Source organism: Podarcis cretensis (genome assembly GCF_951804945.1).
Source record: "Podarcis cretensis genome assembly, chromosome: 1".
Lineage (NCBI taxonomy): Eukaryota > Metazoa > Chordata > Lepidosauria > Squamata > Lacertidae > Podarcis > Podarcis cretensis.
The window spans coordinates 86,614,222-86,638,940 of NC_137170.1; the positions used below are offsets into that span (position 1 = coordinate 86,614,222).

Here is a 24,719-nt window from a genome sequence, read left to right on the forward strand (position 1 = left end):
GATCTGTCCTTCCAGTGAGCACTCAGGGCTGATTTCCTTCAGAATGGAGAGGTTTGATCTTCTTGCAGTCCATGGGACTCTCAAGAGTCTCCTCCAGCACCATAATTCAAAAGCATCAATTCTTCGGCGATCAGCCTTCTTTATGGTCCAGCTCTCACTTCCATACATCACTACTGGGAAAACCATAGCTTTAACTATACGGACCTTTGTTGGCAAGGTGATGTCTCTACTTCTCAAGATGCTGTCTAGGCCTGTCATTGCCCTTCTCCCAAGAAGCAGGCGTCTTTTAATTTCGTGGCTGCTGTCACCATCTGCAGTGATCATGGAGCCCAAGAAAGTAAAATCTCTCACTGCCTCCATTTCTTCCCCTTCTATTTGCCAGGAGGTGATGGGACCAGTAGCCATGATCTTCGTTTTTTTGATGTTGAGCTTCAGACCATATTTTGCACTCTCCTCTTTCACCCTCAATAAAAGGTTCTTTAATTCCTCCTCACTTTCTGCCATCAAGGTTGTGTCATCTGCATATCTGAGGTTGTTGATATTTCTTCCGGCAATCTTGATTCCGGCTAGGGATTCATCCAGCCCAGCCTTTCGCATGATGAATTCTGCATATAAGTTAAATAAGCAGGGAGACAAAATGCAGCCTTGTCTTACTCCTTTCCCAATTTTGAACCAGTCAGTTGTTCCATATCCAGTTCTAACTGTAGCTTCTTGTCCCACATAGAGATTTCTCAGGAGACAGATGAGGTGATCAGGCACTCCCATTTCTTTAAGAACTTGCCATAGTTTGCCATGGTCGACACAGTCAAAGGCTTTTGCATAGTCAATGAAGCAGAAGTAAATGTCTTTCTGGAACTCTCTAGCTTTCTCCATAATCCAGCGCATTAATATACTGCTCTATATCTGGACGTCTCAGGTACTCAAGTTGCCACACCTGCTCCATTGTGTCTCGAGACAAACAGATGCCCCCCCCCACCCCCCAAAATGGCCCCAGCCTACCCCGGACTGAGACATAAGACTGTGAAACGACAATGATCGGACAGAAGCAAGAGGTCCCTCCCCACCTGCACGAAAAAAGCCCCAAACCCCACCAGGCGAGAAGCTATCCTAGTTCAAGCAATGGCTTGTACCGCTGCCACTCCGCACTGACGGACCAATGAACGGCTAGTCCCACCCCCATCCTGCCTAGTTCTGGCGTGGCTGGTAACTAGGATACTCTGCCCCCCCACTCCTCTGAGTAGTGGTAGCTAAGACTGAAGAGGGGAAGAAGGCGGCCGGGGCGGGGGGAGCGCTCCTGAGAGCACTGAGGGGCGGGCACGAGAGTCACATATCTGGTAGGCAGCAAGTCCTGCCACTCCCTGCCCCCCGTCCCGAGATTGGGCGAATGTTATTGGCTAAGCCCGCGAGCGAGCGAGCGACCTCCCGTCGACGGTTATGAAAAGCAGGCGCGCGCGCCGGTCCCGTGTGCGTCTGCGGGCGTTTTGTTGTGAGTGACCAAAGCAGTGTCGCCATAGAAGCCTTTCAGCTTCGTATGGGTCGGCAGAAAGTGTTGCCAGGCGCTTGAGGTAGAATAACTTTCTTTTGGCCTTAGTCAGAGGAAGCGCAGGTCACCTTTTTAAAAGCCTGCTTTGAAGCCTCTTCTTCCGTATCTATCATTTATCCATACAGTAATATCCCCGTCCCTTTGTCAAAATTAACCTTCTCTCTCACACACACACAACGCCACACCGACTTCGCGGGGAATCTCATGGGTGGAGACTGGCAGAATAATCAGCCTTTGCTGTTCTTGCCAAGTGGAAGACGAGGCTACTTCATATAGGCTTTCTTTTCTTATTAACGCCTTTTCTCCGCTTCTCTGCAGGAGGCAGATAGTTGTGCTGTTGTGCTGAATGACATGTGTCCGGCAGATCCAGCATCTGAGGTCAGTACAAAAGTCAGTCCAAAAATGTACGGGGCTGGATGGGGGTCAGTCACCTCCTGGTTCTCAACTGGTTTTAAGTATTGGTGGGATGCTAGAAAACCTTTCAGATCTCTTCAGCGGAGATTAGAATGATACGCTTTGATCGTGTCTCAGTGGCGTAGCGTGGGGGGTGCAGGGGGGCCGGCCGCACCGGGCGCAACATCTGGGGGTTAGGGTTAGGGGGCGCAAATCCACGGGTTAGGGGGCGCAAATCCACGGGTTAGGGGGCGCAAATTACTTGCCTTGCCCCGGGTGCTGACAACCCACGCTACGCCACTGTCGTGTCTGGTTCGTTTTGAGATACTGCGCACTCAGAGAATTTATTCTTTATCTCAGCATTGTAACTTACAGGGTAGCTTAGTGGTTAGAGAGTGTCGGACTAGGACCTGTGAGATCAGGGTTCGAATCCCAACTCAGCCATGCAACTTGCTGAGTGACCTTGGGCCAGGCACTTTCTCAGCCTAAACCTCAAAGGTTGTGAGGATAAAATGGGAGAGGTGAGAACCATGTGTGCTGCCTCGAGCTCCTTGGAGGAAAGGTGGGATGTAAATGTAGTAAATAAATAGCAATGGATGCAGTGGTTTTGGTAAATGAGGCTCATTGTGCTCATTCCTCATTTTCCCTTCCTTAGCAGTTTAAAGAGCCATATGAAAGGTTCATACACCAGCATCTTCAATACTATGGCTATTTCAAAGGTAAGAATCTGATCCCAGTCTGGGATTGGGTCCCATACAGATCGGTTTGTTTTATTTTATCTACCATTATCAGGCTCTGTAACTGATTATAAAACATTTTCAGACATTTCTAAATGTTTTTAATTGTTTTGCTGTTTGCTGCCCTGGACTCCTTTGAGAGGAAGTATAGCATAGAAATGTAATAAATGAATAGTTCTTAAGGTGCCAAAAGACCCCTCATTGTAATTTCCCCCTTATACCCAAGTTCTAACTAGCCTGAAGCAACACTTGTTGACTTTAGTGGAATTTACTTCAGAATATGTGTATGCAATATCTTAATTTATTTGTCTGCCTAATATCTGTTATGTTAGATCTCTGTAAGGCTTCAGTGAATTCAGTGAGACCTATTTCTGAGTAGACATGTATAGGATTGCACTGTAGACTGACATAGTCCCTCATTATTTGGATGACACTGATAGCTATGCATACAAGCTATGCTGCTGGCATATAAAAAGTAGCCCTAGTACTATAATGTTAGTTTTAAATTTTTATTCAGTGGGTTTTTCATGCCAGTATAGTAGCTCACTACAATAACGATAAGCTCAGAAATAAATTGATTTTGCCTATATTAGTTTGGGCTAGTTTTTCACATTAATAGTAGAATTTTTTCCCCCAGATGAAAATGTTCCTCAGAGCCCCAATTTGCCTCTTGAAAGCTGGAAGAGTTCTTGCCCTGTGTCAAAGCCGGGTAACTTCCACAAGAAAAGTAGAGCAGAAAATAATTCAAACAAGAACTCATTCTGTAAGTAAGCTGTAAGCCTGATATGAGAAATATATTGATTGATTTGCTGTGAATGAAATGTATGATTGTGGCCTCATAGCTGCAAGGCTCCTGGGTATCTGTAAATAAATTTCTTTTGTATTATTTCTTTTCCCTTTTCAGGTTCACTTATGATGGAGACTGCACTTCTTAAAAGCAACCAACTTATGTTTGACCATCCAGAGGGGCCTGGTATTCCGCGCTTGAGAGAACCTCGGAATCTTTTTTCTGTTCCCAATGATTCACTGTTGGCTCCACTCTGGCCAGTAGAATGTGAAGTGATCAAGGATTATATCCACCACATTGGTAATTTCTTGGATTGAAATCAATGTTTTACATGGTTGATAATGTTTTGCTCTAAAGTTTTATGGCTATACAAGGACTGTGACTGAATACTTTTTCATTTGCACAAATCCAGATAACCCACTCCAAAATGAACAATGTAAATTTAAGATTCTCCTGGGCAGTTATAAAAAATGTGAATAATACTCAATCACTTTTCATAGTTCTTCCAGACTAAAACAAATAAACCATTATTTCAGTTGACTCTATGGAGATGAGATTCCCAAATTTGTTGTTATAAATGTATTGTGGATTAAATAACCATTATGGTGGCAGGATTTAATTAAGACCATTTCTCACATTCCCTTGTTATAGCAAAGAAATCAATACTTATGTTAGGAAAATATGTAAAATATAATGTGTGAATAGTGGTATCAGTATATTTGTGAAGCCAAATACACTGCCATTTCAGTGTTTGTCACCAGATGGCGGAGTGTAAGTTTAATATTGACTGTCACTCACTTTTTATTTAATAAGATGAGTTAATGAGGTCATAAAATTAATATTGTGGGGGAAAATCTATGTGTTAGCTGTGACTCATAACTTGGCATTATCAGCAAATCATTACTATGGTCTCTAATGAAAATGTTTATAAAATAAGCCCCAAGAGTCCGATCTCTTAGAACCTTCATTGATTTGGCTTTTATGTTGTGTGCTTTCCTTTCTCCAGAGTCCCAGGGCTGGAGAACTTGATCCAGCCGGTGGGCCAAATCCTGACATCTCCCATGGCTACTTTAATAGATGGGCAGGGCCACCCATCTGTTAATCCCATGATTTACCATGGCATCAGGTGACAGACCACAAAGACCAAATTAGGACCAGTGCTGGACCTAATTTGGCTTGTAGGCCAAAGTTTCCCTATCACTACTCTAATTCATGTTACAGCACATATAGTTTTCAGTTTAAGTAATTAAGTAATTTTATTTGCATTCCGTTCTTCCTACTTATTTGTTTTCCTTGTCATAGAACTAGAGATTGAGGGGAAATACATCAATTCTTATTTAATGTCTTATTTTTTTTCTTCTAAAAGTACAAATAAGGCCACAATGGAAATAAATGTCATTGTGTATTTTGTTAGAGTGGGTTCCCCCTGAACCTGAACCTTTCTATCAGCCAACAGAAAATGAAATGGCTCCAGAAGTAATGGGAGAGGATCGTGGAACTGTTGTCTATGTCATAGATTCAGGTATTTGCATATATACACTGACAATAAACTGTAATAAAATATAGTACATTCCATATAGTGTCCGTTCCAGTAAACAAGAATGCAGGCATGAAAAATGTAAACTCGGAAGTCTGATTTTTTAAACAGCCTGAAATTATTATAAATAGTGAACAATTGAATCCTAAAAATAGTAGCTGCCTCAAATTTGTAAAGTTTCTAACAGCTCCATTGGTAGCCATTATGGGGGAAAGCACCTGTGAAAGTACAGCATCTTTAGTTCTTTGCCCTGTTCTTAGAAAATAGTAATGGAAGCCAAATTGAAGTCATCTTTTTATTTGCAGCCAGTTTTCAGTGCTATTTGTTCATGGTTGCTCAGGACTAATTGGTTTTGCATAATTGGCACACATACCTGCTAATTGAGAGAAAACTACAATGCTAAGTCAGTGATAGCTATGCTTCCTCTTCTGCAGCAACCAAGGGTACCTGTTTCACTGGTTCCCGAGTTGGAGGGTCGAAAGAGCCCATCAAATCAGCTGCAGTCAGCTTAAGAGATCCAGAAGACACCACGCTGTTGTTTGAATCACGCTTTGAGAGTGGGAATCTCCAGAAAGCCGTCAGGGTGTGAGTAAGAGGAACTATCTGGAACTAAAAGAGGGAAAAACCTTTTAATATTATGGTTATAATGGGTGTGGAACCTCAAACCTGGGGCCACATACAGCCCTCCAGGACTCTTACTGGCCCTGGCACTCTTCCTCAGCCCCACCCCTCACTGGTTCTTCACTGCTTCCTCCTCTAGTGCTTTTGTTTGAACTGTCTCCTTGGACTCTGATTATTTGTCTTGCTTGCTTGGCTGGAGAGAGATGGGGAGGGGGTGTAGAAACTTTTCTACAGGTGGAATGCAGCATACAGTGGTACCTTGGTTCTCGAATGGTTTAGTTGTCAAACAAATCAGCTCCCAAACCCCACAAACCCAGAAGTAAGTGTTCCGGTTAGCGAACGTTTTGTGGAAGCTGAATGTCCTATGCAGCTTGAGTGCAGGAAGCTCCTGCAGCCAATCGGAAGCCGCACCTTAGTTTTTGAACTGTTTCAGGAGTTGAACAGACTTCTGGAATGGATTAGGTTTGAGAACCAAGGTACCACTGTATTGTACAAAGGTAAGAGTCATATTTTTTGTTTTGCCTATTTTTGCCTCTAGACATGCCTACTCTTAGGCTGAAAAGATTCCCCACCCTGGGTCTGGGTCATCAACTGACAGTTCTCTTTAGCTTTTTCTATGATCTTGCATTGGTATATCACTTTTTGAGACTTTCTTTAAGTACTAGCGTGCCCATCATACATGCCTAGATCTTCAAGTGCTGCTCATCCATCTGATTCAATCCTAAACAGGTCAAACAGTTTTTGAATATCTTATGACCAGAAATTTATTGAATATATTATGGGTATCTTATGACCAGAAATTTATTGAATATATTATGGATAGCTTGTATTTATTATGTTACATTATTCCAAATACCTTTAATTATTGCAGTTCTGTGGACATATGTGGGCAACTTGACCAGCTCCCTCAATACTCCCTAAAAAGTCTTATGGTACCTTAAAGACTAACAGATTTTTTGTGGCATAAAATTTCTGGTAGTCTTTAAGTTGCCACAATAAATTCTTGTATAATTCTGTTACAGCAAAGTCTCCTCTGAAATGTCCTTTGTGAATTTGGCATTTTATCTTATGCTCAACATCACTAAAGTATGAATGCTAGTTTGGTGAGGTTTCCAGTGCTTTGAAAATGTGTGTGTATGAAAATGTCTACATGAAACCCTAGAACAGAGATTTTCAAACTATGTGTCCTGACACATTAGTGTGTCGGCTGCTGTGTGTAGGTGTGTTGCACTCCTCCCAGGGCTGGGAAGGGGTTAGTTTAACCTCTGGTTTGCTAGTAAAACTGTGTCATGAATTGATGCCTGTCTAAAAAGTGTGGCACCAACATGGAAAGCTTGGGAAGCTCTGCCCTAGAGAGCCACTTCAAGCAAATAAAGACCTACATTGGCTCCCAGTACGTTTCCGAGCACAATTCAAAGTGTTGGTGCTGACCTTTAAAGCCCTAAACGGCCTCGGTCCAGTATACCTGAAGGAGCGTATCCACCCCCATCATTCTGCCCGGACGCTGAGGTCCAGCGCCGAGGGCCTTCTGGCGGTTCCCTCATTGCGAGAAGCAAAGCTACAGGGAACCAGGCAGAGGGCCTTCTCGGTAGTGGCGCCCGCCCTGTGGAACGCCCTTCCAGCTGATGTCAAAGCGATAAACAACTACCTGACATTCAGAAGACATCTTAAGGCAGCCCTGTTCAGGGAAGTTTTTAACGTGTGATATTTTACTGTATTTTTGGTTTCTATGGAAGCCGCCCAGAGTGGCTGGGGAGGCCCAGCCAGATGGGCGGGGTATAAATAATAAATTATTATTATTATTATTATTGCTGAACAAAATGGACCAATGGCGTGACTCAGTGTAAGGCAGCATCTTATGTTCCAAATAATCAATAAAATAAATGTTGAAGCTGAATAAGAAACATATTACGCATGCTGTGTTCTGAGGATATTTAATATTAACAGAATTTGCTAAACAGCATCAAATTATTAGGTAAGCATTTCCTCACCAGTGAGCTTGTTTGAAATTATTTGAAATAATATTTAAAATATATACTGCACTTAGCTTATCAGTTCTTTGTAGTTTTGATAGAGCAGCCACTTTCCCAACTGCATGCAATTTTTCTGTTGAGCTTTCAGTTCAGCAGTTTTCACACCAACTCTAAACCGATTTAAGCTCAAAGTGTGGGGTTCTATTCCAATCTTGTCCATTCATGGTTATTAGCTAATGCCTAATTCATTGTCAAAGCAATCAGCTCATGAAGTTAAGGCAATTATTAATATGTGTACACACAATGGCTTGGGCTTAAATCCATGCCTTAGTCCCCACCTGACCCTTGAACACTAGTAGCTATTTAATTTTTTTTGAAAAACTATATGCCAAAATTCATGTCTAATTTAGATCTGAATGCAGACATTGGGGCTTCAACATCAAGCCAAGTGTTTTTCTTCTCTCTCTCTCTCTACTTCCATTTTGCTTAACTTCCATTCAGCCTGATGAAGCTTCTGTAGAACTCAAAAGTTCCTCATTATTTTGTTGGTTCTAAGGAAGCTAATGTGCATTTTGGAATTCTTCTCATAGATCAACAGGGCTTCTTTGCTTTCTGTATCTCCTATCAACCAACTATTCAGGGTTATTAGCAAGCAATCATTACTTCATTTCCCTAAGGAATTGTTGGCCAATAGCTATAACCACACCAACCCAGTTGATTCAATTCAATTAAATTAAGTGAAGTAAGGGGACTTTCAGATGCTCTATTTATTGAGCAGTTATCCCAATCTGTTTGCAGGGAGGCTAGATGCTGTTGGCTATTTAGTGAGCATTCATCCTGATTTGATTGTTATACAATTTTTGATTGAGGTTATACAATATTGCATCAAGGAAGTGTTATCTCATGTTTTCCAGTGTATTTTCCTGTCACTTTCCTTATTACAAAAAGTCCAGTCATGAGGAAGTGGGTTTGTTGCTCAAGACCACCCAATCAATTGTAATTGTGCAACCTGAATTTTTCTTGTATGTTATTGAATCCCACCTGAAAATAGTGATAGCCTGAAATCACCCTTAGGCTGTAGAATTTTGATGATATGTAACATTTCCCTCCATAGACTGGAAAGTTTCTGATGGCTTCTTATGCATTTTTTCTTGATTACTGCATTTCAGAGGCAAGTATGAATATGAACTCACATTGCGGACAGATCTTTATACCAGCAAGTACACGCAATGGTACTATTTCAGAGTACAAAATACTAGAAAGGATGTCACCTATCGCTTCACTATTGTTAATCTGATGAAAGCCAAGAGTCTCTACAGTGTAGGGATGAAGCCTCTCCTGTACTCTGAAAAGGATGCCGAGTCTCATGGTATTGGCTGGAGGAGAGAGGGCAGTAACATTAAATATTATAAATATAACACAGAAGATGGTCAGACCCTATATTGCCTCACCTGGACATTTCGTTTTCCACATAGCCATGATACATGTTATTTTGCTCACTTCTATCCTTACACCTATACAGATCTGCAGCACTACCTCATGACTTTAGTAAATAATCCACTCTGTTCTCAGTATTGCAAACTTCGCCCTCTATGCCGCAGTCTAGCTGGGAACACAGTCTACCTCCTCACTATTACCAATGCATCCAAAAGTGCCATTGCTGCTGCTGCAAAGAAAGCTATTGTACTAAGTGCCAGAGTTCATCCTGGGGAAACAAACAGTTCGTGGGTGATGAGAGGCTTCCTTGATTTCATCTTAAGTGATTCCCCTGATGCTCGACTCCTTCGGGATCTCTTCATATTCAAGGTTGTGCCCATGCTAAACCCAGATGGAGTAATTGTTGGAAATTACCGCTGCTCACTGGCAGGAAGGGACTTGAACAGGAACTACAGAACAGTACTGAAGGAATCCTTTCCTTGCATTTGGCACACTCGAGCCATGATCAAAAGGTGTGTGACAAACCATTTTATGAACTGGATCTCAATACCTGGGAGCAGAGTGGGTGAAATTCAGAACCATTCAAAGGAAACCATTATAGAGCCTTTGTGACTAAATGTGCATTTTTAGTAATCTATATATATTTTTCAAATTGAAAAGATTATGTACATTGGTTTAAGAGTCTGCACTGGAATTGTGTTTTAATCTGTTTTTATTGTTTTATCATGGTTTGTTGCTCTTGATTTGGGAATGTTTGCAAATGCAGATCAGGAAGGAAAAGAAATAGTTCTTGAGACTACTTTAAAAATTGAATACTTGTCTTTCCTGGGAAACAAAAAAAGATAGTTACTGTGAACATGAGGGGGAATGCTGTGCATGAACAGAGATCTGTCCATAGACAATTTCCATGGCAGTTTTGTGTAGTGTATGCAACTATAGTCACAACAGAGCATTCCTATACTTCCATTATAACTAAGGAGAGCAATAATCAGATTGAAGCACATGGTCTCTAAACCTGCACAGTAGTGTTCATGCTTCTGTCCCTTCTCCCTGAACATGGGAGAGAGGCGGAGACTGCAGTAACTGTGATTATATTTACCCCTTTTCTCTTGGGGGGTCCCATGGGAGCTCTGTGGATGCAGTGGCTGATCTTCCTTATGTATCTGTGATCCTCATGCCACCAGTGGCAATGGCTGCAGTGCAGTGCCTGGCCTTTGCCAAAAGAGAGTTTACCTGTGTATGGGGCTGAGTACCTCCTGTGTGTAGGACACAGCTTTCTGCTGTTGGAGGAGGAAAGAATGTCATAGCACATACAGTTTGCACAAGAGGATATAATATTCACATATGGAAAGATGGGTGGGGAAATGAAGGGAAATGATGTTATTTTGCCATTTGTGCCAGTACCACATGCTGTTTGGTGCTTTTCATGCATGGCTAATGTGTGAATGGCACTGGTGGGCAACATTGTGACTGATGAATGGTGATAGAGTTACCCAGAAAGCTGTGGGAATGTCTGCCAGTGTTGCTGTGGTTTCTTTTGTTCCTACAGCTGTTACTGTGCTTTCTGCTTAGTTGTTGCAACTCCATGGTATTGCAACTACATTAATACAGCATTAACTGGGAACATAGGATCAGGTTGCCTTTTTACCTTAAATAATGAAGCATCGAATAGAGGCCTAGCTTAAGGGATTTCATTCATTCAGGAATGCTTCTAGAACTTGTTCCAACTACTTAATTCTTCCACATCGGTGGGAAAGAAATAGAACAGTATGGTTATTAGTGTGCAGTATGGTTATTAGTGTGCCAGCTAGCCATTTATATGTTTAATTGGGTTTGATTTCTTTGCAAGGGTCCTTGAGGATCGTGAAGTTCTGTTGTACTGTGACTTCCATGGACACAGCCGGAAGAATAATATATTCATGTATGGCTGTAACAGCAAATATGCACAAGAGCGATTATTCCATGAACGAATCTTTCCTCTTATGTTAAGCAAGAATATTCCTGACAAGGTGGGGTATAGTTTATAGGAAGATCTTAGTTCATTATGAATTATGTGTTGGAAATTACCTTTTGTTGCAATGTGTTTTTCTGTTTCAGTTTCTTCACTCAGTTCTGAGTAAAGCATGTCTCCACATTTCCTTATCTCCTGGGTTTTTTAATGAGAGTGTCTATAAATTACCTTAAAGCTGGCTATTATATCTGGCCTACTACTCTTATCATGATAGAAAGATACTTTTATCTTCCTAACAATTTACATTATAATGCCCAGATTTTTCATCACTTAGCTGAAGTAAACATTCTGGCTTATATTTTTTAGATTCAGTCATTCCACACTTGAAGTGATATGACAGCAGATGATGCATATTGAATCTAGGTTGTTTTTTCCTGCTTTGAGCTAAAATATAATTTCAAACAAACTCTTCATTTGGTTCCAATATGAGATTACTAAAACATTGGGTGATATCCAGCTAAGTCATACTCAGAATAGACTCACTAAAATCAATGGACTTTAGTTGGATGTTAGTTTGTCTGTTCAATGACTAACATTAGATGTCCAGATTAGTTAATGTATACATAAAATGGGCTTGGGTGATGATAATTTAGGAATTGACTGGGAAATAATATATGTTGAATATACAGGAATTTTTAAAATACTAAGAATGGTCCTATATAGTAATGTAAATAGAGAAGATGTTTTAGTATTTCAAGAGGTGTCTGCTTGGCCACTGCGGGCCCTTGGTTGATCCACCAGGGCTTGTCTTATGTTCTAAAGAGAGATAATAAATTAGTTCTTAAAATACAATCTAATTTTACCAATCTGGATGTTTAGTTTTCTTTCAACAGCTGTAAGTTTCAAGTCCAAAAGTGCAAAGAAGGAACAGGACGGGTTGTGATGTGGCGAATGGGGATAGTGAATAGCTATACTATGGAATCTACATTCAGTGGGACAACTCTGGGTAAGTGTACATTTTTGTCCAAGACCAAAGCAGACATTATCTGTCAATGAAAAGCTGGTGGTATACCGCAGTACAGTAGTGGGATGTAGCAAAGGAGTGACTGACTGGGGGGGGGGGGGCGACATTCACTTCCAGGGATCACATAGCAGCTGTGAGTGTAGCTGCCCCACATTATTGCAACCACAGGACACATACATGCACATGCATGCAGAATACACACAGAGGCACAGAGAGCCTTTCCCCTCAGCTGATCCATTATCACCTCCATCACATCTATTTTTCCATTATCATGCTCTGTAATTTCTGGCTTGTCATAACACTGGATAGAAAGGTAGGAAGAAAGAAAAGAAAGAGGTTAAGTTATAACCTCTGTTTCAATCATCAATGTATTTAATAGTTTTAAAAGACATTCAGCATATAATCTTTCCATGCTGGATGTTGTGTACTGGAGTGTAATTTGCTAAAGACTGAAGAACTACTTGTCTGTTTGTCTGTTTGTCTTTCTCAGGCAATAATAATAACTCTCATTTTACCTATGAGGATCTCAAATCTCTGGGCTACCATGTCTGTGACACCTTATTGGACTTTTGTGACCCTGACCGTTCTAAGGTAAGAGTTTCCTGTTACTGCTAAGCAGGGTCAAAGGACAATGATGGACCAGCCAGTGTCTTTAACTATTTCCTGTTTTTCTGAGACCAGCCTCTGATACTGCCTTTTTTACTTTTCACATTTTGAAAAGGTGTCTATCGAAAGCCAGAGATATTTGGATTTGTAATGGAAGCATGGTCGGATACAAATCTGAGACATGCATTTAGCAAAGCTCCTAGTTTCCTCTCAGCTGCTCATATATCTGAGATGTGCAAAAATCTTCAAGTAGTTATTATTTATTTCATAAATTTATATACTGCTTGATTGTAAGAAAACCCCCCGAAAGTGGTTTAAAAAAACCTTGAAATGGTTAGCAAATCTATTCAACCCTGAGTGCTTCAATTCTGCTCAGATGAGATATTTGCTAACCAAAAAACTGCATTATGTAAGTTTTTAATCAGCAGTTCGTCCATGCTTTCTACCCTTTCTCTTAGTTTCAGCAATGCCTATCTGAACTTAAGGAACTACTGAAGCAAAAAATCCAGAGAAAGCTCTCAGAGCTGGGCCATGTACAAAACATAGATGGTACTTGGAGTGACATCTCTCTATCAGATGTTGAATCCAGGTAACTCAAGTCTGCAAGCTTTTACTGACTCGAACCTTAGAGAAATGACAAGGAAATAGTGCTGACAACAGGTGACGTTCCAGGCTTTATTGACAAATTAAAACCTGACATATCACCCAGTCCAAATGGCATACACTAAAAAGTTCTTAAAGAACTTAAATGTGAAATTGCTAATCTTCTTAAAAAATATGTAATTTGTCCCTAAGATCAGTCCCCATACCCAAGGATCAGATGTAATACCAGTTTTTTTAAAAAGGATCAGAGATGATTTGGGATATTACAGGCCAGTTAGCTTACCATCTGTTCCAGTAATGATTCCTACTCTCTGCTTCCTGTTTCTTAACTAATTACTGACTCACAAGAGGATCTCTCCTCTTATTCCATGCCTGCTAAGTTTACCCAGGAAACATTGGTCTAGGATTTTATGAAAAGCTTTTTCAAATTCTAAGTACACAATGTCAACTGGATCATCTCTATTTCACATATATTGCACAGGAGGCAGAATAGCAGTTGCTGGAAACCACAGGAGGAAAAAGTGCTATTGTGCTTGAATCCTGCTTGCATGTTTTCCAGCCACTGTTCAGCCACTGTGAAAACAAAATATTGGACTAGATGAGCCATTGGCCTAATCCTGGGGGTCCTTCTTATGTTGTTATGTTGCCCTGCATCACACCAATGGTTTCCTTTTCCTTTAATTAGCACAAGTGGCTCAGACAGTTCCCAGTCAGATGGCCCCCCTGCACATTTGCTCAACATGGATGAGAAGGTGAGAGTTATTTTTTGGTGAACAAATCTACCTGGAAAAATATAAAAACTTCAATATCCTGGTCCCTTGTAATGTAATGGGGACACTAACCTTACTACAGATTGGGTTGCTATTGATGTTAGTGGCTCAGAAAGAGACCATTACAGGAGATGTGCATTCTGTTACTGGAAAGAAAAAATGCACATATTTCAAAGGATTTAATGAAAAATGGAAAAAATTGATTGATGAGGCTTTTTTATTTTGTTGCTGTATCTGTTTTCTATAGTTTATTTTCCTCATGCTTTTTGTACTAATTTATTGTCAATGAAAAGTATGCTAGTGGTATTGTAATCTATGCAAAGATGTTTTTTTTCAATACTAAGCTTGTTTTGATACTAGCAATTGAAATTCTACATTGTATAGTCACACTGGCTGTTTTTGGAAAACACATTTCAGCAAGTTCTTTTAAACATGCCTTAAAAGGCTAGGCATTTCTGCAAGAGAAGGAGGTGCTTTCCATTTGCCTTTTTCTGTTTAAAGGACACAATTAATATCCTAGTTCTTCAGTGATATAGCAAGGAGTGCTCAGTCTCTAAATATTTTAAAAATCTACACACACCCCATAGTTGAGTTGATTTTGTCAGTTGTTTTCTGTGAGATGCCTTTGAGACCTGTTTCCACATAGCAGTTGCTAGAGTAAAACATGCATGAACTGGAAGGAGAATTGCATTTTCCTGCCAATAATGTAGTGTGGTTTTAGTGCTGGGAAAATGCAGCCACAAAATTTATATTTTGAATGAAGATAGCTGGACTGCCTGCAACAAATAAGTAAAGCAGGCACTTCTGTCTTTTGGAAGATGACAATTTGTACAAGTCCTAAGAAAACTATGCTACTGGTTGCTATTGAAGCCTGGATAGGTAACTTATTAGGACTATGCTGTGAAAAAGAACAAGAACAAGAATTATACTGTGGGTGGGACTTAAGAACTGAGCAGAAAAATACAACAAACACTGAGAGATAAGCATATTTCCTATGCTTATTGACTCAGAAGTAAATACAACTGTGTTCAACAGAACTTACTCAAATGTAAGTGTGCACAAGATTACAGCCTAAATGCCACAGAGCAATCTCAATAATTTCTAAATTATTATTTATTTGGAATCTAGGAATACTTCGGTCGCTGAAGGAAATAGAAATGGACTTTAAGGCCTGGTTTGCATGTCAAGTGTGGCCAGTGTGGTGTAGTGGTTAAGAGCGGTAGTCTTGTAATCTGGGGACCCGGGTTCGCGTCTCCGCTCCTCCACATGCAGCTGCTGGGTGACCTTGGGCCAGTCACACTTCTTTGAAGTCTCTCAGCCCCACTCACCTCACAGAGTGTTTGTTGTGGGGGAGGAAGGGAAAGGAGAATGTTAGCCGCTTTGAGACTCCTGAAGGGGAGTGAAAGGCGGCATATCAAATCCAAACTCTTCTTCTTCTTCACACTAAACCATACCATAGTTTAGCATGAACATGCAGGTGTACAAGCTGTTTGAGGGGAAACCATGGCTACTTTGCTGCTCCCTGGTCATTCTGCTGCTGTGCTAAGCTACAATTTGGTTTAGCATGCTGTCTGAACCCAGGCTCATGCCTTAGCTCTCTCAGACAAGCCATAAGACAATCAGTTGCAGCTTGTGATTAGCAGACTCTCCAATTGCCCTATTTTCCAGGGACGTCCCTGATTTAGAGAAACCATCCTGGGTTCTGATTTGATCCCAGAATGTCCCACTTTTCCTTAGGATGTCCCTATTTTCAGTGGAGAAATGTTGGAGGGTATGGAGTTATCTGATCCCCCAACCGTCTGAAGGCAATCCTGTATAGGGAAGGTTGTTTAATGTTTAATGTTTACTATGTTTTTATATATGTTGGAAGCAGCCCAGAGAGGCTGGGGCAACCCAGTAAGATGTGTGAGGTATAAATAGTAAAATTATCATTATGGAATGGGATGCCCTTATTTTCACTGGAGAGGACTAAACCACAAGCCTGGATTTGGCAAAATGTTATGCCAAGCCATGGCTTAGCTCAGGATTGCAGATCAGCAGAATGACTAGGGAGAAGCAAAGTTGCTGAAATCTCCTCTCGGAATCTTTATGCTTGTTTAGTTTAGTTTAGCATGCAAACAAAACCATTGTTTGACTGCATTTAGGTGGTAATTGGGAACACTTTCACAATTGTGTTGTTATGTTTTTATTCTCTGAAGGATTTTAATGAGAAGAAGAAAAAGAAGAAAAAGAAACAACTCAGAACAAGGAAGGAAAGGAATGAGTTGCATCAGAAACTTACTCTGAGTCAAACACCAAAACATAAGAAAGATATCCTGGTAAGAGGCAAATTAAAACAGACCAGATAAGTGCCTTTGCTGGAGGAGGACAGCCAGCTAGAAATGTTTCCCAATGGAATGCAGTTCAACTGTTTGGATATTTCACTAGTTTTCTGTCTAGTGAGTGTTGCTTTTTTTTTTTTTTAATTCTTGCATTGTTGAAGTGGTCTAGGTTATTCTCATGACTGACACTTTTATGGGGCTGAATGAGACACTTGCCTGAAGCCTCAGGCCATGGGTGACAGATCAGTCCCTTTTCTCCCCCCTCACAGTCCCACCCCATCCCCACAAGTGATTACTCTTACCTCCCCAGTTTTACTCACATCATCCTCATTTTTTGTTTATTGTCCTACACAGTAAATTGATGGTGCACTGCCTCCATACGTCTTTTAAGTTTGGTGCCACTCCTCCTACTCCTCTGTTACTGGCCATAGCCAGGCCTCTACTGACTGACTGGTCACTTACCACACTACTGTCCTGCAGCAAGCCTGGTCAGTGCTGCTATTTATTGAGAAATCTAGGTGGGTCACTCATTGTCTCATGGAAAGGTCTGGCTTTCTTGGGCTGCCAGGTGGCAACAGGGGTTGCCAGTGCTTGTTGGGTTGGCTGTCTGATACTGTCTACTGACATAACTTAGTAGAGCTTCGTTGTTAGAAAGACAAGCAGAAGCTTCTCATCTTCCTCAGTCCTTCATCATTGACATGACTGCACTAACTAGCCTGGGCAAGACATGTAGTGGTTTGGGAGGTGCACTTTTTAGAGTGGAAGATTTTTGAGGTCCTACATGCCCCCAAATCTGGCTGTTCAGCCAGCTACCTCACTCTGTCACTTTTTGGCTCTACAGCCAGCTTGCTTCCTGCTTTGAACATTAAGTCTCCACACTCCTTTCCCACTTTCTGCTGGCTGGGAGGGAGTGCCAGTGAGAAAAAAGTGGAGGTGCTGGCAGCATCCTGCCTCTTTCTGTGCCTTTGGTTTTCCTGCAATTCACTTCTCCAGGTAGAGCGTGCTAGTTCAACTGAGCAGCAGAAGGGAGAGTGAATGAGCAGGTTTATTGCTGTGTTTTGTGCAAGTCCATAGCAGCAGTGGAGGGAAGTGTGTGTTCCCATGCCTATACACCTACCTACACCAGTCTGACCTAGTGGCAGAAGGAGACTGAGAGAGAACGCTTCTTTCTTATTCCTTACACCACTTCTTCTTTCCTACCCGTACTCCTTCTCTTCTTGAAGCCATTGACCTTGCAACATTGTCCAAATAAGAAAACTTCTGACATGTGAAAGGGAAGAAGGGAAAGAGAGGACGAGTGGGTGCCAGAATTCAGACAATGATGTTTCATAGCTGTGCTATCCCAATAGCAGACTATATATAATCACACACTCAGCCAGTTCCTACAGACCAGCTTCAATCTTGTTGTGCACCAGAGTAGAGCTTTCATAGATCATAGTCAGCTTCATCAGATGCAGTCTTGAAGGTGCCACAAGACTCCCCCTCTGGAAAATTTAGTGTATGAGGAATAATAGAGAGCAAGAGTGAGAGAGCTGCTGTTGTCAAACAATACCATGAAGAACTTTGGCAGTGGTAAACATAAGTCAGTGAGTGTGGGTATGACAATGAATATGCCATGCTCTATCTCTTTCACATTGTATCTGTCAACAATGGGGCATGCATAACCCAGCTGTAGAGGGGTACCACTGAGCCTCTTGGGCTTGCTGATTAGGAGGTCAGCTGTTTGAATCCTCATCACAGGGTGAGCTCCTGTTGCTCAGTTCCAGCTCCTGCCAACCTAGCAGTTTGAAAGCATGCCAGTGCAAGTAGATAAATAAGTAACGCTGTGGCAGAAAGGAAAACGGTGTTTCCATGCACTCTGGTTTCCATCATGGTGTTCCATTGCGCCAGAAGCAGTTTAGTCATGCTGGCCACATGACCTGGAAAGCTGTCTGTGGATAAATGCCAGCTCCCTCGACTTGAAAGCGAGATGAACGCTGCAACCCCATAGTTGCCTTTGACTGGAGTTAACCATCCAGGGGCCCTTTATCTTTTTTTGTTAACCTTCTAGTGTTTGTGAGAGAATATGGGGGCAGGACAATAGATAATGTTGGAAATTAAGCAGTGTGTAGGAGTGATGGCTAATCTCTCTCTGTTTATGAATGAGAGGTGTGTGAGAGCACCCTGAATGTGGCAGAGGCACCATTTACTGCTCTGCCTCAGGTAGCAAAATATATGGACAGGGCCTCAGTATTCTGCAGAAACAATCACTGTTTTGTTATAATTTGTTCGTGACTTCTAAGGCAGCCCACCTATTAGCCACACTGAGCCCTTTATCTCAGGAGGAGGATTGGGAGTAGAGAATCTACATGCTCCCTCTGGCCTGGCCACCCACCCACCACCATTTTGCCTGCTGCCACCAGCCTGCCCAGCTTCCAGCTACCCTCCTGCTGTCTACTGTGCAGCAGCCAGTGGCACCCACTACCTAGCATTTTAGGAACACCACTGCTTTTCCACTGCAGTGCTGAGTTATTCTGGAATGTCCTTCCTTAGTGTAAAGCACCTCGGGCAAGGTGACCCCAGAGAGCATCTGTGCCTCCCCCCATTTTTTAAAGTTCAACTGTACGAAATACAAAAGTTTGTTAATGGCACAGGATTGCTATGAGGAAGCAGGTAGCCTTGTTAGTGTCTGACACATAATTATTTTTCTTTTTAAGGGGTCATATGAATGATCTGTACCTAAAGGGTACAGTAGGAGACCTTACACCTAATTTTTTTTTAAACTCCACAATTATAAAATTTTAAAGATTACAAAGCAGAGTGGGGATGAAGGTAGTTGTTCCTTGTCATCATTATGGGCACTATCCACTATACCCTTGCAGGTTAATTATAGTTCCTTAACATCCAACTGTCCAGCACACAGCTGTTAACATTTCTTATATGCTGTGGTCTAATTAACTAGATTGTGATTCATTAGTAGTGGTAGTAATGATAATAGTAGCAAGGGTTGCCATATTTCAAAATGGTTAGTGGGTATGCTGTTTTTCTTCAACTGTCAATAAGTGGCTGCCTACTCTTTTCCTTGACAGGAGATAGTTTAGTTGCACATATAGCAACGCCATCCAATGCATACCTAAAGGTTGCATTCAATGGTATATCTTATAATAACAGAAGATTATTTAATCCATTGGAGGCTTGCTTTAGCCAAGTTAGGGGGGGATTTTTGTCAATTCCTTCACTACAGTACCCATGCCACTTGCACATAGTGTTTGAAAGGGTCATCCAAACCACTGGAACAGATTTTGGAGGCATGTAGGGGTCTGCAGGAAGAAGGTGGAATCAGCACAAATTGGTTCTATCCTCATTCCATTGACAGAAGTAGCCACTGAATCAAAGAGCTTTCCATCAGCAGGAGTGACACAGTTGGATATGACCCTAAGATTCTGTCATAATCCCCCCTCCCTACAGAAAAGCATGGGGGATAATTGCATTTTGTAGACTGAAATTCACTACAATCTACTTTGGATGTGAAGAGTTCCATATTTAATCCCTGATTATTTTCAGAAAAATAATCTCATAGCAAGGCTGAAAAAAAGATCTGCCTGAGACCAGGAAATGTTGCTGCCAATCAGAGTAAACAGGCCTGACTCAGTTTAAGAAGGTTCATATGTTCAACTAGATACACCAAATAAAATAAATACATAAGTCAAACAAAAAACAGGAGTATTCTTTCACAAAGTGTTCCATTTATAGTTGTGTCTACACTAGGGTGTCAATATATATATGGGGCACTGTTCCCATGTTTGTGTTGTGTGTGCCTTCATTCACACGCTTTCACACTGTTCATAAGTATGATATGCACTGATACTCGTATCATTTTGGCACCAAGCTAAGATGTATTTGTTTGCTCAGGCATTTTAATTTTTTGTTTTGTTTTAATGTCTTTCTCTGCTTTGTTTGTTTGTTTGTTTGTTTGGCTACCTCTGTGCATTTTTATGAGTTTGTTCATTGTTTTATTGATATGGTTATTATAGTTTGTTTTCTGTTGCAGCCTGTCCTTTTATAAGAATTGATGAAGGGCAGGCAATAAATATTTTAAATTAAGAATATATCATACACAAATGATAAAATCAAAGACATGCATTTTCTTAAAAGACAATGCAGAAAGAATGTAAAACAAGGCAGTGGTATAGCTAGGGCTTTTGCTGCCCAGGGCAGTCACTGAGTTTGCTGCCTCTCTCACTGTTCATCATCTGGGAGCCCCACCTCCATCAGCTACAGAGCCTGGCAGCCTGTGGGGCGGTCCCTTATGATGCAGGAGTGGTGGGTTAAGATGAAGTGCTGACTCCTCTCCACCATCAGCTTTAGTGCAGCTGATGCCTGACTTCCACTCAAGACCAGCAACAGACCACATTAAGAGTCCCAGAATGGGGCCCAGTAGAGGCTGAACTGGGCAACCAAAGGATCCATTGGATCTTACATAGGCACACTAAGCTTAGAGATCCAATTTGTGTTTCTCTACTGTTCCAGCTTGGTGCAGCAAAACCTCAAGAAAATAGCCCTTCCCACCATCTACCCTACCTCAGGAACCAGAAGGAATTCAAATTGACAGTGGATCTCCCACTCTCATCATCCTTCAGGGCAGGGCTAGCATTGTTCTGTAGGACTGGAGAGATGTAATTTCAGATATTCAATCAGCCACAAATTGACCATCTGACCTTGGGCCAGTCACCATTTCTCAGCTTATCCAATGGTCAATGGTATTTTATTTTCAGTGTAAATGAGACTCTGCTTTTGTAGCTGGTTGTATACAACAGTGCCCTCTTTATGTATTCACATGGCATAAACATGTAGGTTGCCCTCTAGATCCAAACACACACACATTATAAGCAAGCAATACTCCAAAGTGCTTATCTTGTAACCTTGCCATTTAAATGGTTTAATCCTGATAAAAGACCCTGTTTCCAAAAAGGACAGGAGATGGTAGTCTGATCTCTTCACCACTTTTAATTGATCTCTGAGACGTTGAGGGGAGGAAAATAATAAGGGGGTTGGCCGGGTTGTGTGCACATGACTGCTTACTCCAGCTTTGCTTGGAGGGAAGCCTTCCCCCACCCCTTCCTCTCTCCAGGTTTTCTCTCTCACACAGTTGCAAAACCAGACTGGGCAGCAGCCCATCTTCTGCTTCACGGGGAAAGGGGAAGGAGGATCTGCAAAGGAAAGGGGAAGCAGAATCGCTACGGGGCACCAGGCACCATCCTGCCAGCAAAGTGCGGCTAGAGTTAGTTGCCAGGTGAGAGGAGGCGCAGCGAGGGAGAATGATGAAAGGAGCACACATCCACCCCACCAGCCAAGCACCGCTTGGGGTGGCCTGGCCCCTGTACCCCTCCCTAAATATGCTACTGAAACAAGGCAACTAAATGGCACATTGTAGGTCAGCAAAAAGAGGCACCTACCGTACTTATTTCCTGAAGATTGTGGGAGGGTGTAATTAGATAGGAAGGCAATTAGCCTGTTCTGTAGCCAGCTCAGCTTGGCATGCCTGAGATCCATCACATATACAGAGACAATTTGATCATTAGCATTTGCCAGTGGCACAGGGAGATGGGACCAGAGGTGTAAATCAATTTCTTTGGCTTTCTTGTCAGATGGTGGGAAGGGGCAAACCTTCGCTGCAGGTGTGAAAGAGTTGTTTTGAGTGGATGTGACCTACAAGTAGTTTCTGGATTCAAATAAGTTCCACTGAGGGGGCAAAAAGTGGAGGGTACTAGCTTCTTGCTGCAATAGCATCAATGGCATTAGATAACTGACTTCTTTTATTGTATCTCTGTTTGTGAAAGAGGAAGCCAATGAACTTTCACCATTGTGTCACCCTGTCCTGTACTCCAAATCTGTTAGCATTAGTAGCAGGTTGTGAGGCCCAGACAAAACCATGCCGATGTTCTTTACCAACTGCTGGTTGGTCATCCTGATCTGATTAATGGATGAGTAATCAGGTGACGCAGGTGGCGCTGTGGGTTAAAGCCTCAGCGCCTAGGGCTTGCCGATTGAAAGGTCGGCGGTTCGAATCCCTGCGGCGGGGTGCGCTCCCGCTGCTCGGTCCCAGCGCCTGCCAACCTAGCAGTTCGAAAGCACCTCCGGGTGCAAGTAGATAAATAGGGACCGCTTACCAGCGGGAAGGTAAACGGCGTTTCCGTGTGCGGCTCTGGCTCGCCAGAGCAGCGATGTCACGCTGGCCACGTGACCCGGAAGTGTCTCCGGACAGCGCTGGCCCCTGGCCTCTTAAGTGAGATGGGCGCACAACCCCAGAGTCTGTCAAGACTGGCCCGTACGGGCAGGGGTACCTTTACCTTTACCTTTAATCAATGAAATGACTTTATAAAAAAGATATTGGTGAAAGGACATTTTCATTATTTTGCATTTTAAGACCATTAGCAAGGATTGTGTTTGAAGAACTCTAATTGTCAAGGCACATTATATCAATAGACCACCCATATCCAACTATTTGAATTGATTTAGAATGCATGATGTTCCAGAACTCATGTTTATTATATTGATCAGATGGCAGGCATACATATTTGCCTATATGTACAATATTAAATTGATAAATGTTCACTTCTGTAACTGCAGAGACTATTCAACCTTCAACCATGTGTGAAGTATCTTGTGCTGAATGAGACTCTCTCTGTGTGACCGTTTCCTCCTCTGAATTTCTCGACTCTCCTCTGCTTTTCCTGTTTGAGTGGAATAAGGAGTCTCTGTTAAGAGACCTTGGACAGCATCCCATTGAATCCTTTCACTGTGATTTCAGAGTGAGCCAAGATACCATCTCTCTATTAAATTCCTTTAGGAAAGCACAATTTCTCCAAGTGTTGAAAAAAATCATAGCCTTTCCAAGAGATCATGGAGAGACAACAGTTCAGAACAGAAGAACAAGCAAATGAATCAAGTACTCTGTGTGTGTCAGGTTGGTTTGTGGAATCTAATTTTCTGTTACAATTCACCGTATGCTCAGTGCCTTTCAGATGAAATTTATAAGTGTATTAGTACACTAAAGAACTGCATTACACAATTCATCTTGGAGACTGACCCATGATATGAATAATAAAGGAATGTGCTTGAAATAAATATTTGAAAAATACTTTAAGGAAATGTTAGATTGGATATAGTGTTGAAGCATAAACTTGTTCCCTTTTGAGTGCATATGTTGTAGGTGGCTGCACAAAACATTGCCACACTACGCATAACGTTTTATCTTAATTACTAAAATAACATGTGAGTGGTGGACCATTTCAGTGGTTATTTGGCGACCATACATTTAGAGAGCTATAACAAGAATTTAATATAGGGCTTTGGTTTTCAACCAGTGTGCCGTGGCACTCTGGAGTGACTTGAGAAACGTTCAGGAGAGACAGGGGAGCTGTCCTTTCATTAACTTATAGCTCATATCTTCCTTCATTATCTCTCTCTTTCCTTCTTAGGAACATTCAGGGGAGCTGGCAGCTTTAACTTGCAGCCCATTATCTTCCCGAAATAAAACAACAGCAAAACTGTTTATCTTCTTAAAATCTTCCCCCCAACAAAAATCCTCCTCTCAGCTTCACTAAGTAACAGTTCCTTAGTTTTACACAGAGGGCTTGAGAAATGCAAGAAAATAGCAAAGTAGCTTTATGGCGTGTGTGCCAAGATGTGTGTGTGCTCTATAAGAAGGGATTTAAAATAACCTTGAAAGTGTCTGTGTTTCCCTCTCCTACCTCCAACATCCCTCCCTCCCTCTTCTTCTCTACATCTCGCCACAGGCACTCCCCTCTTCCTTAACAGTCACCAAACTTTATAAGGACAGGGAGAATGTTGCAGAAAAGGACAGTGTCAACTTACACAACACTGTCAAACTGATAGTTATGTAAATTCAACTAACAAATATACTCACAACGTAACTAGCTGTGTTTAACTATATAAATTCCTTATACATCATATAAACATAAGTCTTTTCACATTATCTAATTGAGTAGAAGAAATTAAGGACCAACATTTAGAACAGGAAATAAAAATAGATCAGTTCTTATATACGTAATGTCCAAATAGAAGCTTTTGTGTTCCACGTATGTACAAATGAATCAATTTTTTTAAGCATAATGTCCAAATAAAAGTTTTTTGTGTGCCACGTATGTCTTAGCGAATACAAGTGTCAAATGCAACAACTTCAAGGAGCATGCTTGCAAAAGATGAACTTTTCTTTGTAATGTTCCACATCTGCCTTTGCAAAGTATGGTTGTTGTATGCAGCTATTGTATGCAGGTATCAGACAAAGGATACGAAAGATCTTAACACGTGCCTTTGCAAAATACAGTTGTATGCCGGTGTCAGACGAAAGAACTTAAAACGTGACAAGGATTCCCGGAATAATAACAAAATATTTCTCCTTCTGATGTTAATC

General features: G+C 41.6%; 1 protein-coding gene across 8 annotated transcripts in view; it reads left to right on the forward strand.

Moving 5' to 3' along the window:
* The first annotated feature begins 1,294 nt into the window (after positions 1-1,294).
* The window catches only part of AGBL2 (AGBL carboxypeptidase 2), a 31,076-nt gene continuing 7,651 nt past the window's right edge, over positions 1,295-24,719 (forward strand). Inside the window, exons 1-15 of one of the 8 annotated variants that reach the window (XM_079991847.1) lie at positions 1,295-1,921; positions 2,592-2,655; positions 3,311-3,436; positions 3,578-3,760; positions 4,875-4,982; positions 5,432-5,582; positions 8,761-9,540; positions 10,878-11,037; positions 11,859-11,985; positions 12,494-12,594; positions 13,068-13,198; positions 13,898-13,964; positions 16,181-16,300; positions 21,387-21,575; positions 23,133-23,249. In XM_079991847.1, the coding sequence (XP_079847973.1) occupies positions 1,895-1,921; positions 2,592-2,655; positions 3,311-3,436; positions 3,578-3,760; positions 4,875-4,982; positions 5,432-5,582; positions 8,761-9,540; positions 10,878-11,037; positions 11,859-11,985; positions 12,494-12,594; positions 13,068-13,198; positions 13,898-13,964; positions 16,181-16,300; positions 21,387-21,575; positions 23,133-23,249 (2,451 nt within the window). In that variant the 5' untranslated portion in view covers positions 1,295-1,894. The remainder of the gene's footprint in view (positions 1,922-2,591; positions 2,656-3,310; positions 3,437-3,577; positions 3,761-4,874; positions 4,983-5,431; positions 5,583-8,760; positions 9,541-10,877; positions 11,038-11,858; positions 11,986-12,493; positions 12,595-13,067; positions 13,199-13,897; positions 13,965-16,180; positions 16,301-21,386; positions 21,576-23,132; positions 23,250-24,719) is intronic. The other 7 variants (XM_079991851.1, XM_079991848.1, XM_079991849.1 and 4 more) reach the window with 7 other exon arrangements.